General features: G+C 38.1%; 1 protein-coding gene across 1 annotated transcript in view; it reads right to left on the reverse strand.

The window, feature by feature from the left end:
- The window catches only part of LOC135195508 (bumetanide-sensitive sodium-(potassium)-chloride cotransporter-like), a 49,896-nt gene extending 34,669 nt beyond the window's left edge, over positions 1-15,227 (reverse strand). Inside the window, 3 exon segments of the mRNA XM_064221737.1 lie at positions 3,989-4,209; positions 5,867-5,994; positions 15,053-15,227. Coding sequence (XP_064077807.1) covers positions 3,989-4,209; positions 5,867-5,981 — 336 coding nt within the window. The 5' untranslated portion in view covers positions 5,982-5,994; positions 15,053-15,227.
- Between the last annotated feature and the right edge of the window lie 3,823 nt (positions 15,228-19,050).

Consider the following 19,050-nt stretch of genomic DNA (forward strand, 5'->3'; position numbering starts at 1 on the left):
GAACTTAAGATTAAAAAAAAAAAAAAAAAAAAAAAAAAAAAAATAGCAGAAAACCTAAAACGGAAAAAAAAGTATGGGATGGGAAAACAATAAGCGATTATTCTGAAATAGTCAACATAATAATATGAAATATGGCGAGGTAAAAACACGCAATGAAAAGGGGAAAAAAAAGTAATCAAATAAACTTAAAAGGGAAAAAAGAACATTTTTGGGAGGGGAAAAACAGAAAGCAACAGAATTCGTGATTTTACAAAAAAAAAAAAAAAAAAAAAAAAGGCAGTGGGAGACTAAAAACTTAAAAAATGGCAAAAAATCCTAAAAAGGGAAAAAAAGATCAAATTTGGTAGGGGAAGAACAGAAGGCAACAGAATTAGTGATTATCTAAAAAAAAATAAGTGGTGGGTGACTAAAAATAAAAAAAAAATGGCAAAAAAGCCCTTAAAAGGGAAAAAGATCAAATTTGGTGGGGGAAAGACGGAAAACTACAGAATTGGTGATTATTTCATTAAAAAAAAGTAGCGGGAGACTAAAAATTTGAAAAAATAAAAGAGCCCAAAAAGACTTAAATGGGATAAAGATGAAATTTGGTAGGGAATTAACAGAAAACAACAGAATTAGTGATTACTTTATATAAAAAAATAAAAAATAAAAAGCAGTGGGAGGGTAAAAATATTTTTAAAAAATTGCCAAAAAACTAAAAAGGCAAAAAAGATGAAAATTTGGTGGGGAAATTAGTGATTATTTTATTTAAAAAAATAATAAAATAAAAAAGCAGTGGGAGACTAAGAAAAACAAAAATTAGACCAAAAAAAAAAACACCCTAAAATTGAAAATTAAGCCAAAATAAACCTAAAAAAGCGGAAAAAAAGATAAAATTTGGTAAGGAAAAAACACACACTGAGAGAACGAGGTCTTCCAGCTCCCAGGGAAGACCTAGGTAGCGATCAAACCAAATGCGGGACGATCGATCGTTCAGGGGGCGGGGGAGGGGGTGTTCTGGTGGGACTCTCCACACGTGTTCATTCCGAGAACACGGCACAGCAGTTCTCTTTTGTTTACCTCAGTGTTCGCATTCTATTCTGCTTTTAAAAAGAAAAGCTTTCGCGCTAATAGTAGCGAATTCCAGTTGCTCTTTATGGTCTCATGCTCTCGTTCGAGTCCTTTTAAATGTTCTCGTGCTTAAGAACATTTTTCAAACTATGCATTATGGAAATGGCTGCTATCAATTATTCCATTCTACAAGAATATCACGACAGTATTTTAATGGGTTTGGCACACTTTCCTGATTGGCACACATTTAGTGGCCTTCCTTATTTGGAGAGAGAGAGAGAGAGAGAGAGAGAGAGAGAGAGAGAGAGAGAGAGAGAGAGAGAGAGAGAGGTGACGACTAGTATTTTTTCTTCGGCGCCTCGTCAATTTACAGGAAATGAGCAGAGAGAGAGAGAGAGAGAGAGAGAGAGAGAGAGAGAGAGAGAGAGAGAGAGAGTGTGTGTGTGTGTGTGTGTGTGTGTGTGTGTGTGTGTGTGTGTGTGTGTGTGTCCTGTCGCACTTTATAATAGGCATGAAAAGAATGTTTTAATACAAACAACTAAAGCAAGACAGTCACGGCTTACTCAAGACGGAAGAGCAAAGAAAGCAAAGATCCAGGAAGAAGCGAAGAAAATGCATCCCTCCATCTGAGCATGGAGTTGCCAACCGCATGACTGAGATCGAGATGAAAGAGGGGGAAAAAAAATATGTGACAGACACTCACGCCTCAAAGGATGACACGCCCATGGGAACTCGGTGCACTGAGCTTTGAAGATCTAAGAACGTCTGTACGTCTTTATATAGTCAGGATACTTATTCTGAGGACTCATTTTTACACTGAGCGACCCAATAATCTTAATCTTCATTGCTAGTCAGTGAATACGTGAGGAAATTAAAATAATTATCGAGTAACAGCCCGGGTTGCTTGGTCAATACGGCATATGAAGCTATACAAGAAATTTACTAGAAAAAATAAATTAAAAAATTAAAAGGATTAAAACAGCTACAGTATAACAATGACGTTATTCGAAAATGATAAATCTAATGCCATAAAGTCTCAAAATCATTAAAATACGTTTCATACAAAGTCAAAGAACTCTATTTTTGTATTCCAGAGAAACCTACAAGTATATGAGAGAATCTTTCTAAAAATAGAGAATTTCCTTGCAATAAATGAAAAGACACGAAAACCTCTGGAAGCTCAATCAGTCCTGGGGGCCAGAATTCCCTTGACCGCTTTTTGAAGAAAAAAAAAAAAAAAAAAAAAAAACTCAATTTACACTAAACCTCCAAGAGGAGAAGACGGGCCAAGGTCCAAAAATAGGTCTCCCCCTCGAGGTATTTCGGCCTGGCTTTGCACGATTCTATAAATATCACTTCAGTGTAATTCCTGGCGTTCCGGGGAACATCAGTTGTGAGTCACTGTAACATTTATTCGTTTTTTTTTTATTATTTTGTATTTTTTTAATTTCCTTATTTTTCTTCTTATCCCTCATTTCCTCTTTAACCTCTCAGTGTAATACGTGGAGTTCCGGGGAACGTCAATTCTGAATCACTATGACATTTTTTCCTTTTATATTTTTATCTTTTTTCCCTTATTTCCTCTTCTATCTTTTATCGCCTCTTCCTTCCCCTTTCATGCAACCGGTTTTCCAGATCAGCCTTTTCGGGTGGTTTCTCAGACCTGGATTTGAACACCAGGACAACAAATTCGTGGAGAGCATCAACAAACGAAAAAGGGAATTGAAAAGTCGCCTTTATATTCATGATACCGTATAGAGTATAGTTACTGTATTATCTAGCTTTACAAAAAAAATACCATAGAAACGAAAATCATAAAAATGGTTGGGTAAGAAAATATAACAGAACGAAAATTCTAAGAATGAGAGATTACAAACTAAAATCATAAAAGCTACCTTTTAAACGATAATTGAATGAACTTACTATGGCTTTTTCAAATGTGGATTTACGTCATCATTCCTAACTACTCGTGATCGTTAGCACATTAAGGACAATCAATGACGGATGCTGATTTACGAAAAATGAACAGATACATAAAAAAAAATGGCAGGTAGACAAAAGTAGGACTAGAAAGAAAAAAGAAAAGAAAATCCTGTCTGCCTCACAGCCGAGTCCAGACCTGGGCCACCATCTCCGTGGCCACGCCAGATCCCACAGGACTTGCGGCAAGAGTCCTTTGGCCTTCTAGGGAATTATTTATTCAGGCCGGGAGGGTTATCGATCCTACGGAACAATAGGTAGTTCCCCCTGCGAATTCTTTGGTGGAGGATGAGGAGGAGCTGTGTTTAGTGTGTCTATTATGAATTACATATTCTCGAGTGCCTATTTTTTTTCGTATCAGGAATATCAATGGGGGTTTTATGAGGCTGAAACACTGCCTTAATTACAGTAAATTCAGCGAGAGAGCTTGGCTCGTGTTTGCAAGCACTCACATCTTCAAGAGGACTTGCTGAGAGAACGGGAGGGTCTGTCTACCTTTCTGGCTTTTACACCTTTCCAAGGAAAAGTGGTTTTGCACCCTTCAAGGAAGAATAGAGTTTGGAGGAAAAATACATACGTGCATTATACACAGACGTATATCCACATATGCATACATGCGTACATACACATTACATAATATCTATATATAAAAATATATGTATATATATATTATCTATATAGATATATATAGATCTATATATATATATAAATATATAATATAATATAATATAAAATAAAAAAAGGATTCAGGAATTCCAGACTATCGAAATGAAATAACCATAGAAAAAGAAAATCCTCAACAGGCACTAAGTAGAATAAATACATACTAAGAAACACGAAAAAGATGAGAAGAAGTACCTTAGCACAGAAGGAACAGGCAAACACAAGGAAATGCAAATAGACAGGACATCCAAATTATTCCCATCACACGAAACAGGACCAATCATCAATATCATACCTTATCCAGAGGAGGCTGATGGAGGTCGTCGAGGGTAGGCCTCTGCCCTATGTTCCCGGGGCTCCTGACGATACTGGCCAGGTTCCTGTAGTGGTCCAGGCGCGGGAGGGCCTCTCGAGTCATCTGACGGAGGGACCTGAAGGTGGAGTACGACAGGCTGGGGTGGGTGGGAGTGTCGGAGTGCAAGGGCGACATCTGGTTGGGGGTGCCGCATCTTTCGTCTGCAGGAGAAACGGGAATGTTGATGGGACTCTAGAAAAGGACTCTCATGGGAGTTAGGGAAGCTAAGGTCTATCAGTATATTCAGAGCCTGATATTACAACATTCTATTTTTTATTAATAAAACACAGAAATGAAAACATGGATAAACACAGACTTGACACTGGATGAGAGTGAAATTTCTGATAACAATAACACTGAAAATCGGTAGCATACAAGTGTGACACAATCTGTGCAACAGATACCTTTCAAAACATCTGGATTGAGTTCCTATCAATACTGTGATTTTCCGTGTGCAATTACATCCAGAATTCTACAGTTTTAAATTACTAGTTTATTTAACTTTACAAAAAAAAAACAAGGCAAAAGTTCTACGCCTTCGTTAATACCTATTACCTCTGCACAGGGATAAGGTTAAAAACTAAATAAGGGTGCTTAATATTTTTGGGGACAAAATAGAACCAGTGCTTACCAAACAACTTCCTACCCCTCAAATCAAGTCATACTTTGATATCTATTCGTAACGATTGGAAAAACACATATACTAAAGGAACTCGTGAATACTCCTACTGTGCCAGCACGGGCTCTTGCTCGTATCTTTGTACAGTGATTTTAAGTTTTTTTATTTTTATTTATTTATTTATTTTTTTTTTTACGAAATTTCAAAGTGTTCTTAGTGATTTGGTTGACTAACTTCCAGAGTAGAAACACTAGCGTGACTTTAAATGGTGTTCACATCAAACTAACCTATTCGGGGGATTTAAAAAAAAACTCACCTCGCCTAGGAACCTGGAGACCTCCTTGAGAGCAAGGCGATATAGACACGATATCAACTAAACTGACACGGAACAGTGCATGACAGGGCAGTAAATTAAACACTCCCGAATGTAAATAAAACATAGCCTAACGTAATATGTTGGAAGTCCGTGACTGAAGTGAAATACTCCTAAATTTAAGTTAGCGTGTCTATGATCAGTTATGAGGGACGGGCTAATTAGCGTTTGCACGAATACGATCAAAATAGATGTTGTATACTTTTACTTATGACACTGGTCATAAAAAAAAAACACTTCCTAATAATGTCAGTAATGGCCTAACTTACAATGTTAGAGAACTCGAATAGTCTTCAAGACTGTATTATAAAATTACAAAAACCCGTATTATCCTCATTCAAGACGATCATATTTTGAACGTATTTATAAACCAATAACCAAAAAATGCTCCGTGAACTCGCACCGTATTCAAGACTATATCATAAAATGACCAATACAATTTTGAATGTATTTATTAACCAATAACCAAAATTAGCCCGTGAACTCTTACAGCTTTCACGACTACAAGTATATTATATGACTAAAACCTGACTTAATCCAAGGCGATCACATCTTTAAAAGTATTTATAAACCAAATAACCATAAATACTCTGTGAACTCGTACGGCCTTCAGGACACTATTATATTACATAAACCTATATCATCCTCATTCAAGGCAATGAAATCTTAAAAGCATTTCTCACCCAATAACCAAAAATAATTAGTCAAATGGTAGTCCTCAAGACTCTAGATTTACAATAACCTAAATCACACTCAGTTAAGGCAAAATTCATTCTGGAAAGTATCTATAAACCAGCAGAACTAGGTCATCTGAATTTCCACTCACCTGGGGATCCCGGACGCTCATCCTCGATGTCGTCATCGGCGTGGTGTTCCTCGGTATTGACGCGGTTCACGGCGAAGGTGCGTCTCTTGTCGTCTGAATTCTCGTCTATGTCCATGGCTGGTTAAGGCCTGTGGGAGAGGAAGATACGGAATGAGCTTTCAGGTCAATGCTTGCAGTGTTTGATTAATGGGCTATAGGCTGTCAAATGCAAGCACTGGGCCACTTTCCCCCAATTTCAGCACTGAAGACAGTCGAAAGGGGGAGTGGGAGGACTGTGTAACAGCATCTTCCCTGAAGATGCTGTTCAAGTGGATCCTTCAAAGTTCGAGCTAAGATGCTTTGCATTATTAACCTAAAGCAGTTATCCCAGCATTTTGGAATTTACTCACTTTTGTATCTAATTTACTGATGTTAATACATTTTTTTCTTTCTAATAGCCTAACTTTTTCCCTGTTTCTGTTCCTTTTTTCGAATGAACATCTTATTCTTCGGAAGCTTGAATTTCAAGATAATGGCCTCTGTGGGCTTGTTCCATATGAATACGGTTCATCTTCTGAATAACAATAATAATAATAATAATAATAATAATAATAATAATAATAAATTAGAGTCAAAGATAAGAGCATAGAAAATAACTGAGAGAAAGTACAAGGATCTAAAGGTGAAACTGAGAGAAAACCCCAAAGTTGCACTAAGATGTAACAGTCAGAGAGTTTAGACAACAACAAGACTGAAGAAAGGGAGAGGGGGAACGGAGGCAAAGTAAAAGCATTGCTTGGAGTGCAACAAGTAACAGGACGGCCAACTGAATGCTCTTTGCAGAGCAGTGGTCCAAAGAACTTCAGGAAAGGAAAAGGAAAAGGGTGGGGACTTCATTCCTGCAGTGACAGACCAGTATGTGAAAGGAAGTTCATGAATCTATTTTTAAGTGGAATTGATGATATAGTTTGTAGCCTTGGTTCTGTTTACTTCATAAGTATCACAAAGTTAACTCGCGTCATAGATTCTATTCACTAAACATCCATGTACACGACTTCTGAGGACTCGCTTACTGAACCTTTCATTTAAGGGCAATGTTGTAATTCTCATTCAGAACTCATTCTCAAACTCTGAGGTCTTCAGTACTTGTAGTGACATGAATTTCATCACATTACCGAGATTCATATAAATGCATTAAGCTACAACTGTCCTTTAATATCTAATTCTCTCTACTTCGGAATTAATATATTTCTTATAAGAACCCTTCTTTCTTAAGTTACCCAAGATCCCTTCATTCCTAGACCTGAACACGTAGTACGCAAACTTAATTACAACTGACCTTCCTAATAGCACCATTCCTAATTCCCTTTACTCTTAGCATAATGATCTAATCCCGTAATGGAGACATACAGATAATGAGAAGGACTTTTCATTCATTCCTTCTTTTTATCGCGTGTAACTGTTACTGCGACGGGGCCATTAATTTGGGTGTGGCCCAAGGGTAAGATACGACCTTCTGATATCACTCGCAAATAGCTGGGCACGTGTCGGGAATTGAACTCATCTTTTATCCTAACTAGACTAACACTATTAAGCTATTCAATTCCAAACCCTGATTGCCATATTCCTCAGTCTTTATCAGTACGCTTACGAAAATACAGAGTAAGCATCTACTTTAAAAAACCACGACTAAAGAAGGCCTGTCCACACTAGGAAACATTGTTTGCAAACAAAGATTCCTAGTGTGGACAGGCCTTAACATACCGTTGGGATTCCAGCCGCTTCTACATCTGGTTTAGTTGATTTTAGTTCGACTAGGCATTGATCGGAAGAACAAGAGACTAGATACTTTGGAATACCCAGAGTTGCAATAAAAGCAATAAAAGGAAATGAAAGCATAACTTCTCAAAAGTAGCACGGCTATAAGTGATAGAACTTCCCCTCAGATGAGGAACGTGAAGAAAGAAAGCAGCAAGATAGTTGTGTAGTAGATGGAATAAAGGTCCGTTCCTTTTCGCAGTGTTTCATTATGCATTACCCCTTCTTAAACTCCACTAAGGTCAGGTCATTAAGACCGTTGGGTTTGACCCAGCTTTTCCTAACTCTGAATTAACCTTCCACCCAGACAACCTACCATAATAACAGGCTTCGTCATGTGGAAGGATAAAGGCTTCAAGTTAACCAAACCTTTTCTCGTACGTCTACTAAAATACTTTGCTTATGGTAAACCGTATTCCAGTTACTTTTACATATCAAGCTCCATTTCACTGAGGAATAACAGCAATATTCCAACAGAATAGATTTTTGAAAACATCCTTTTTTCTGGCACGACTACTATTAGACTGAAAAATTGTTACAGCTTTATTACTTTACAAAAGCTTTACAGTTTTACCAGACCTTCTTGAATGTCGAACGAACTCGGAACCAAAGAACATGAATGTGTTTAGCAAAACTAACATCCAAAGAAGGCCTGAGGGCTCAGCGGTCTGTGTGTGACAATGCATGCACGGGTCCGCCTTCCTAAAATATGACTGCGCGGCTTAATCAAGGGGTGTTGGACAGCCGTCCATTCACCTCTGTGTTCACGAGTTTCGTTCGGTCCCGAATCGTGCCACCTGTCTCAAAATGTTTAGTAGAATCTTTCGGGAGACTGATACAGTGTTCAGCCCAACAAAAACTCGCAATCGGCTTCAACACGATTCGCTTATTCTTTCACACTGATTATGTATTGTTCCGTTCGCTCGAATCATTTCTCGTTGAGGTTTTTCCAAAGGCTATTGTGGTTTCGGTGCATCAGACGATACTTGAAGCCCGTTTCAAAATACTTTGTGTGTTCCCTCAGAGTCTTCATATAAATGTTTCGTTCGATTACGAGCTTCCCTTCCCATTACAAAAAAAAAAAAAAAAAAAAAAACAACAACTTCAGGGTTTGGGTCAATCTTTTCTCGAAGTTTTTTTTTTTTCTCGCGCAATTTGGGGATCCCAAATGCTTTTACTTAGCACACGACTGAAGAATTAAAAGAAATAAAACGGGAAGTATATAAACACCTTAAATGGATCACAATTACAGGTAGCCTAAATCAGCGAATGAATAGCCACTATCTATCTACGATCTCTACTGTCCTTGCTAAGCGAGGTGAAAACACCACCACAAAATTGTCACGCGCATTTGTTTACCCAAAACAAAGCCTTATATACCCGCAAGATACATGAATAACAACATTAAGTATAGCTGAAAGGAACGAAGACTAAATCAGAATGAAACACAGACCCACAACTTCCCCACCAGATGTTTCGCAGGAGCTGTAATCTGGTCTCCTAAAACCGGTCTAATCATTTTACTTCTATCTAGAGCGCAGTCGTGACAGGAAATGTACATTTACCCCTCAGAGACATCCAGAGATTAGATGCTGGTGCCAAATTGTGCATAATAATCTTATTCGTTTAATGCAAGCGCGTGTGATTATAATAAAGATCCCCTCAGATGCGATTAGAGGCATCTGGTGTTCAAGACAGGCGATGAATGGGCCAGCTTATATTGGATTAATAGAGCTGAGCGTCTGTGTGTGAAGCGAGAGAGAGAGAGAGAGAGAGAGAGAGAGAGAGAGAGAGAGAGAGAGAGAGAGAGAGAGAGACTGGATGGATCTTTTCAAATATGAAACATATCGTGATATATTTTTGGTTAACAGGGGACGCATTATCAGAGAGAGAATGACTTTTGAAATATGCTTCAGGATGTAATTAATGCACTTCAGCATGAGAGAGAGAGAGAGAGAGAGAGAGAGAGAGAGAGAGAGAGAGAGAGAGAGAGAGAGATAAAACCTGCTTTACGATAATGATACTCTACTTTTCTACGACAAAATAAAAACGTAAACGCTTTTCTATTTGCTGTTCTCAACAGAGAATTCTACCCCGCTGGATATAACGTTCTAAGCCCTAAGCAAGAACAGACAAAAAAGAATAGTGACGAGCTATGCCACTCTTAAAGAAGTGGAGGAGAAAAGTAGGTATGAAGAGCCTTAAGAGCATTAGGAATTTCCCATAACCCCGGGGAAGTTGAAACCTGCTTTCAATAAAAGCCCGTCATCGCACGGTTGTCTCGATCAACTTGACAACGGCCTAAGGCCAGCTATTGAGTCCTTTTTAATCGGTTTACGCCATGACTTAGAGACTAATAGAAACCGTTACCATGAACTTTGAAAAAGGAGGAAAATGACAGATGTCAATATGTTATCTTTTTTCTAATCAACTAAATGGTGACTCAGAGTCATCATCTCGAGAATTCGATCTTCAGAAAATGACAGTCTCGAGAATAAGTTTCATTCCAGGTTCAGCCGACGATCACGTGATGGTGTGGCGTTCGAGGATATCTCCGAATGGTTCGAGCCCTTCTGACCACCCGGCAGTCGAGTGACCATCAGGTTCATAATTCGAGCTTAACATCAGTATAGGGTTTCCGGAGTAGCAAGGGTGCGAATCGATCCCTCTTCGCCCAGGATCGAAACCGTGGAAAATGATCAAATTATAGAATGCAGAATCAGACTGAATCATCTGGCTGTAATCTATCGCCGAACCATCGTGCAATTAGCACATATCGTGGCTTCATTTTCCCCAAAGGCTGAATACATTAGCAGTGACTACGGACTATCACATGCATTAGAGTTTTCCTACGTAATGTACAGACAAATATAATTTAATACTCTAGTATTGTACGAAAAATCTTAAAATGCAGCTGACAACGGGATTTTGTGAGAGTAGAGAGAGAGAGGAATTTTAGAGAAAGATAGAGGAGAGGAGAGAGAGAGAGAGAGAGCATTAACACACACTGACAATTTCAGAGTAAGTTAAGGAGATGCATTAACGAATATGAAAACTATCAGAAAAAAACATCAGCATACAACTATATATATATATATATATTATATATAATATATATATCTATATTATATATATATATATATATATATATGTACTATACACATTTATACATAAACTATATGCATATATATATATATATATATATATATATATATATATATAATATATATATATATATACATATATGTTTCAGCACATAAAGTCCGTTGCTAATACGACATATCTAAAAGTCGGGACAAGTCTACGGTAATTCCCACATGGCCAGCTTCTCTCGCCACGGGCCTACCATCTTTTATTTTAGTGTAACTTTTGCCGCATGTCCACACCAAAGCGAAAATAAAGTACAAAGACGTATCGCAAGTGCATCACGGAGAAAACTCAAAGGCGTTTGAGAACCGTTGCAAGACTAAAGAGCAAGAATACTAGATGGTCTTCTTAAGAAACAGGTGTGCCCGTGACGCGTTCCCACGTGCAAGTGCATCTTGAGCTCCCCTTAATGATCTCTTTATCTCTAAGACAATTAACAAACGTCGAAGTCACGAATAACAATGACGGAATATGTAGCATCAGCACGTACGCATGTCCTTAGTATCTTGGCTACCTTTATAGTACATGACACCGTCGTTGTTGTAAGAGCAAGTTAGGCCTATTTGTTAAGCTTCCTCGCTAAATCGCTATTCCTATTATTATTGTTATTATATCCATCGCCAAGAACAGCGATTTTCAGTTCTATTATAACCCTTTATTGCCAGCATTCGACATTAGGCCTATGATTAGCGATATCCGCATAATCATCATTATGGCAATTGCCATCATTACTCCCATTAGCATCACCGCGAAGCGAAGACAGACGAAGCTATTAAGCGGGGCTACGAAGGTCAGGCCAACCTTCGGGAGCAATCATAAGGATGACTTTGTCGATAAGGTCGAAAACGGAACGCTTTTGTTCAACCTTCAATGTCAACCGCTCTGGGCTTCTGGACTCGCGGCGATGAGACTGGAGGATTTTTTCTTTCCTTCTTCTGGAACCTTGCACCATCTTGAATTCGATTTTAACGGCATGTAGTTGATACTTATAAGTCCGAATTTGTTCCTAAAGCCGCCCCCCCCCCCTTTTTTTTTTTGGTGTAACAGGACAAAAACGGGAAACTTACGTTCCCTTGTCTTCGAGTTCTTGATACGTAATATAAAACGCAAAGACAGTTTACGGTTTTGCTTTGGTATTTGAGTTTCTCACCCTCTAAAATGCGATGGCAAACAAAGTTACTTTATCCCATTGCTCTCTAAGAAAAAAATTCTGGAATTCTTTCATTAATTTCACTCAGGAGGCGAGACCACTCTCTCCATTTGACTGTGGACAATACAGCTACATAACCTCGAGGCATTGCCAATACTCTTGTGTTTGAATGTAATGAACTCTAGGTGGGGATATGCCTCCTTAATGGCCCGAACAACGTATTAAATACCCATTTTCAAGATTAGAGAATTATCACAATAACCATTAAAATATATGTAAATTAATCACGAGTTTGTCTCTTTGAACGTAGCCTAATTTCATTGGGTCTAGTCAACAAATAGCTTCATTTTTTAAAAGTATGTATGTATGGTGTTTTTACGTTGCATGGAACCAGTGGTTATTCAGCAACGGAACCAACGGCTTTAGGTGACTTTCGAACCACGTCGAGAGTAATGAACTTCTATCACCAGAAATGCACATCTCTAAACCTCTGAGAGGAACGCCCGAGAATCGAACTCATGGCCACCGAGGTGGCAGGCCAAGACCATACCGATCACGCCACTGAGGCGCTCACATAATTTTTTTACATCATATTTTTCATTGGAATAAGTTTGGCACCGTTTGTAAATGGAACGAATCCTGCTTCAACCTTCAAACTAGAGTAACCAGAGTACAATGGCTACAGTTATGGAACAAGTTAGGTAGCGAGAGGCTGAGAGATAAAAGAACATCTTTTCGCTCGTGCGTCGGACGAAATCCAGCTAAGATCGGAACTTCCAGAAGAAACGACTCGTTCTTGACCTTTTCGAAGTTTTGTTTTATGGATGGGATGCCGCATAGAGTATGAGGGTTGCCGTGCTGCCCCGGACAAAGGGGGAGAAAAGACCGACAAAAGGGACAAAGAAAATGAAGATATTTCCTGCTGCCTTTTCTAGAAGATCTCTGTATTATGTTCGTGCCAGAGTGATCTAGATAATTGATGTGCTGTCAGGTCTTTGTTGGTAAAGAAAACCAAAGAAGATGAAGATGAGAGAGATTGACGGATTGTGTCTACTAAAACTGGCGTCACATCATCTATGTTATTGAGATCGAAATAAATTAAAATAGGAAAAATTAAATTTAAAATAAATTTCACATTAAATATTTAAATATATGTATATAAACATATTTGCTCAAATATATAAATGCTTACATAGATATTATAGTATACGAGAGAGAGAGAGAGAGAGAGAGAGAGAGAGAGAGAGAGAGAGAGGGTTAAATTAAAGGATTGTGACAATTTTACATAGATAAGTTGGTATGGGAGAGATAAGGTTTAAAGAATTTTCATAAAAATGTTGGCAAACTTGTTGAGTAAAAATGAAAAGAAAAATGACAACTTCCTTAGAACATAAAATTCACAAAGTTGCAACCACATTTCCATGAGGCTTCTTGCAAGAGAGTGAGGGAGAGGGATGGTTTCCGGTGATAAGATAGCGATGATCCTAGCTCTACCGACAAAGGATACCGAGACAGTAGGGAATCATTCCCAGTCTCTTTAAATGTATGAATTTACGAGAATACCACTGTAAATGACTAAACATGATATAGAGACTAATTGAATCTAAATCATCTTAACAATATTAATGAAACAAAATCTAACTTGCGTCTCCTGTAAAATATATACTGAAATCTTGAAGAAACACTTTGGTTAAGTTAATCGTTGCTAATTTTGCAATTCTCAGACAAGCATGATTTTATATTCAACGGTTATTTTTTTTAATTTTTTTTTTTTTTAAAGAGTACAAGACCAATCCGGCACAATGCCCAAGAAAGGCAGTGAGACGTTCACTATATGCACCGTTCATTCAGGTCAAAATTTGGATAGGTGACCGCACGCCTCAAAACATAAGTTCATTAGTGGAGGCAAAGGCTAGCCACCAGAGATTAATAAATTAATGGATAATACCAGTTACAGCCTGCTCACACAGAAAAATACATCCACATACATATTATAGTACATATGTAATACATTAAAAAAAAAAAAAAAAATATATATATATATATATATATATATATATATATATATATATATATATACATCCCCTAAAATTATTAAAGCTTAAAAGATGGCCTACTTATACCTAATCCTTTGAGATACCATCTTAAATGTCATACCGTCCCTGGTGACATTATCTCTTGGTGGCTTGAAACATTGCAATGAACTTTTTTTTTTTTTTTCTCAAACGACATATTCACTATCCAACTCTCACCTACACAAGGTAGCGACGATGTTTAAGGAAACTTTTTCCTACGATGCAAAATAATTTTTTTGCGATTTTGTCCTACTTAAATGCATGTCTTTCTCAAGTCTATCACTGACATTCAGGCATCTTCAAGAAAGGTCTACAAAATGTTTCACGAAAACATAAATAGCCTACATGTTTTAAACACGCGAGAAAGTTAACACGAGGGGCATTTTCCTTTTATTTCAAATTTTCTATTCGCGAGTCGAAGCAAAATATAAAATATAATACGTTGTGGCCCAATATATAAAATATAATACGTTGTGGCTGTTCCCAATAAACATGTGACAAGCAGTTTCAAATGCCATTAATTCCTGCCCTTTTATCAATTAATTTCTCTGGCAGAACATTTTCGTAAATCACTTATGCTCTTTACCCTAATAGCTTAGACCTAGTCCTGGGAAAATCGTGTTCAACAGATATCTATTAAATAAATTTACAACTCTATTTTGTAACTTTAACAGTTCAATACGGATAGGTCTGATAATTAGAAGCTATTTACCAGAATTTAGGGGTAACACATATATATCTAATGAGTTCGGAACTAGAATTTCCCTAATTATTTACCGAGGAAAATAGATTGGTTTGCCTACTGCAGGGAATATAAAATAAAAACTATTGCTCTTCGCGAATTAAAAACTGACACCTATCTTTTCTCAGAAATTCACAGAATTACGAGTTTTATTCATAAAGGTTTTTATCTATCCTTTAGGACAATGGCTTCATTGTCAAAACACAAACAACTTTAGCCTAGGCCTATTGTCTTATTTCCACTTTGATCACTGCTATAAAGAGTCGACAACTCACCTCACCGAGGATATACGAAGGTACTCGTAAAACGAAGTTTAAAAAGACATCAACAAAGTAGACACCATATAAAAAATACGAAGTACAGGTACGTAGGCAGCTTTAAAGAACGTGTCGGGGGAAATCTAACGTAAGCATTAAGTTCACGACTGTCAACAAGACACTGGCCCGCGGAGGGTGCAGACTCTCTCTATATAGGTTCGCCGGGAGGCGGTGGCTCCGCCCACAACACCAATTGCGTAATGCTAGTACTATGATGTCACTGTCCAGCAGCTGATCGGCTGGATTTCCCCCTTCACGAAGTCCACTTTCCATAGTAGAAGTTGGTAAAATGCATCAGGAATTGCAGGATGAGTCATACTTCATGATAAAACGGACCCCCAACCTCCAACCCACCCCAACCCCCGTCACAATGAGGTTGACAGTATTTGAATTAAGATGTCTTTTTTGTTGAAAGTTTGACATCAACTAGGAGTCTAGGAGAGTAGGTGCTATACAGATAGCTGATCATAGAACCATTTTTTCTTTGTAGTTATCGTCATGTTTTATATTTCAATCATTATCTTTAAAAAAAAAAAAGGCTTGTTTCATAAATAAAGGTCTTGGTCGCATGCGGTTTAGCCTCAGTTTTCTCTTATTTCAGCTAGATTGTTATGCCTTTCAACACTACCCTCGTAGCCAAAGCAAAGTCCAGTTAAACATTTCTACAATTAAAGTAAGATTCTTATCTCCTTGGAGGCGTGGATATTATGCATCTTTCATGAAAACCCTTTTGGGCAGACTTTGTTAAGCGCAGCGATTGTTGGTGTAGGCCTTCCGCTGGTGGTGTTAAACGAGGTTGGGAACTCAAGGGTCACCCAATTCAACTCGGTCTATCTAACCAAACCGGAACTTCATTTCGATCAAGAACGGCTTATTTCGTGGTGATCACCCATTCAAGCACTGACCAACCAGATCCACTTGCCCTTGAATTAGCTGAACGTAAGACTAGTTGTAATGTTAGTACTATTATTGTCCGGCACACTTGACCTCATAATCTGATATAAGAACCTACTTTCCAGTTACCCTCGTTTCATTCTAGATTTAACCTATTTCTAAATATCTGACTGTGTTTTCCTCTCAGTTTTTCAATAGTTATATTCCTTTTACCAGAGAATTTTTGTTTCAAGTTAATATAATTTTTTGTTATTTGGTTCATGGCGCCTAGTTGTAACACGAGTGTTAGCTATCTGGCTTTTAAATAAACGTTACCACGACCCAATAATGAATACGTTGGCCAAATAAGCTTTAAAATATGTAAATATGATATTTTAAGTCATCTGTTAAAAAAAATTGTTACAACACAGAAAGGTTAATTATTCGGGCAAACTAGGAAATGCAGCTCACAGATGATAGACCGAGTGAGAGCCGTTGGTGTGGTCAGCAACTATAAGCCTAGAAATACGCAAGTTTTTTTTCCCCCGCATTTTTACTTTACAATATCAATCAAACTCATGTGTTCATTTGTTTGTATGTTTGGTGTTTTTACGTTGTATGGAACCAGTGGTTATTCAACAACGGGACCAACGGCTTTACGTGACTTCCGAACCACGTCGAGAGTGCACTTCTATCACCAGGAATACACATCTCTCACTCCTTAGTGGAATGCCCGAGAATCGAACTCGCGGCCACCGAGATGGCACTCCACCCACCATACCGACCACGCCACTGAGGCGCTACAAACGCATGCATTTAATATACATTTCCAAGGATATATTGATTTGTTTAACCAAGATATTTCTCTGATTACATTTATAATGACTGCTTTTATTATATTCGCTTCCTTCCTCCTGTTTCATTCAATAGCCTCATATTGCACCCAAGCTGACGAAGTTATGACCATTTTAAAGTCTACCGTTTCTGGACGAATGTGACAATCCTCTGTAACGAGAAACGGCTTGATAACAATATCTGTGATTTCAACGTTAAAACTTTTTGAACTGAATATAGATTTTGGGCCAAAGGCTAAGCACTGGGACCTATGAGGTCGTTCTGCGCCGAAACGGAAATTGACAGCAAAAGGTTAAAAAGGCGTAACAGGAGGAAAACCTCAAAGCAGTAGGATTATGAATCGATTGGTAGGAGAGGGTGGAAAGTGAGATGGAAGAAAGATATAAAGGAAAGAAAGGGGGGTTGCAGCTATAGGGGCCGAAGGGACGTTGCTAGGAACGTTAAGTAATGACCACAGTGCACCGTGTGAGGTGCGCTGACGACGCTATATACTCCTGCGGGGATTATTCTGTTAGTCATAGTTTCTTTTATCGTTCTTCCGGGTGTATTCAACCCATCCAGTATAGGAACTTACATTCCAACAGCATTTTTTTTTTTTTTTTATAAAATGTTACAGCATTACTATCGAAGAGAATCACACCGTCAAATGGAATTCACTTTTGTTTTCTCGTATTAACAAGTGTTTTAAGAACGCCGGTTGAATGAATGTCATTGCGGTAAAAAAAAAAAAATAATAATAATGATAGCCAGTAGAGAACAGAGCGCTCATTTCCGGCTTCTTCATTGCCAAGTATGTTCTCTCTTGCTGTCGGGGGAAATGTTATGTGGTATACATAGACTCATAAAAAGCGTATTGTTTAATAGACAGAGAGGCAATATGGAGGGTTTTTAGACTGTATGGTGAAAGATTTAAGTGTTTGATGGTGATTATGTTCTGATGATGGAAATGAAGCGTTTGATAGAATATGTAGTTAGGAGAGTGACTGGTTTGTTGTTTATGTATAGGATAGTTGATTGAGTTGTGGCTGTTAAAACTGGCGTCACATCTGTGTGGGATAAGAAAATGGGTCGCGAATGGAGTGTGGATTGGTTAATGGCTGAAGATAATGCACTACTGGTTTGGGATAGTGACGATAAAATTAAGAAACTGGTGAAAAATTTTGATGGAGTAATGAAAGTTGATATGGATGCAGGAAGAATGGAAGCAGTTGATCCAACTCCGTATTTGTCAATAGACTAAAGATGGTAAGATAAGAGAAGGATAAGTCACATAATGGGTGAAGTATAGGATGTATGAGAGAGAGAGAGAGAGAGAGAGAGAGAGAGAGAGAGAGAGAGAGAGAGAGAGATAAACCACCTGCGCATAAAATATTCACCCCTTGTCAAATCACCTGTTACAAAAAAAAAAAAAAAAAAAAAATCTATCACCAGCGTCAGAGAATTCTCGCTTATATTCAAATCTAAAACAATAAACCGATCGTTTATAAAACCATTCAGGTCCGCCATATAAGTGTTACGTAAGCATCCTGAGAGCAGTTTGAGAATTCAACATATCTGTGATAAAGTCGGCACTAACTTGATCCATCCGGAAGAGGGGCTTCCTAGGCCTAATTCGTCCTCATGAACAGAAGTATGGCTTGTTTATCTTTCCACATTTTTAAAAGTTACTTAGTACGCGACCATTAAACCAGTTTTAGTCTATAACATATCTCAGATATGACAGAACCTTCCTAATCCCCCTTGGAGGGCTTCATTAGGCCTATACTTCAAGTCCAAGACGTAGCTTAGGCCTACTTGGTGTTTAACCACGAAGCGGTGGCTATTATTCGTTAAGTGATTCTTCATTACTGGTTAACCTTCGTTAAGTGATTCTTCATTACTGGTTAACCTTCGTTAAGTGACTCTTCATTACTCGTTTCACGGAAGGATAATGAATGGCAAAATGAGATACAGTGCAGCCTCTCAGTCTTGGACCAACTCTAAGATAGTCTTGGATCACTAAGATATGCTCAGTCATACTCATGTAAGTTACCGATACAAACAGATATGCTTCATATTAAAACCTTCATCCTTGTCTTGCGGTGAGGATATTGGCCCCCACCACACCCCTTACCCCCTCAAAATGCGATTCTCACTCACATTTCGCAACGACATACACCGGAGGCAGACAAGTACCAGCAACAGCGTCACTGACACGTCCGTCTAACAGCATTGTGGCGATGACGCCT

Source organism: Macrobrachium nipponense, chromosome 16 (assembly GCF_015104395.2).
Source record: "Macrobrachium nipponense isolate FS-2020 chromosome 16, ASM1510439v2, whole genome shotgun sequence".
Taxonomy (NCBI): domain Eukaryota; kingdom Metazoa; phylum Arthropoda; class Malacostraca; order Decapoda; family Palaemonidae; genus Macrobrachium; species Macrobrachium nipponense.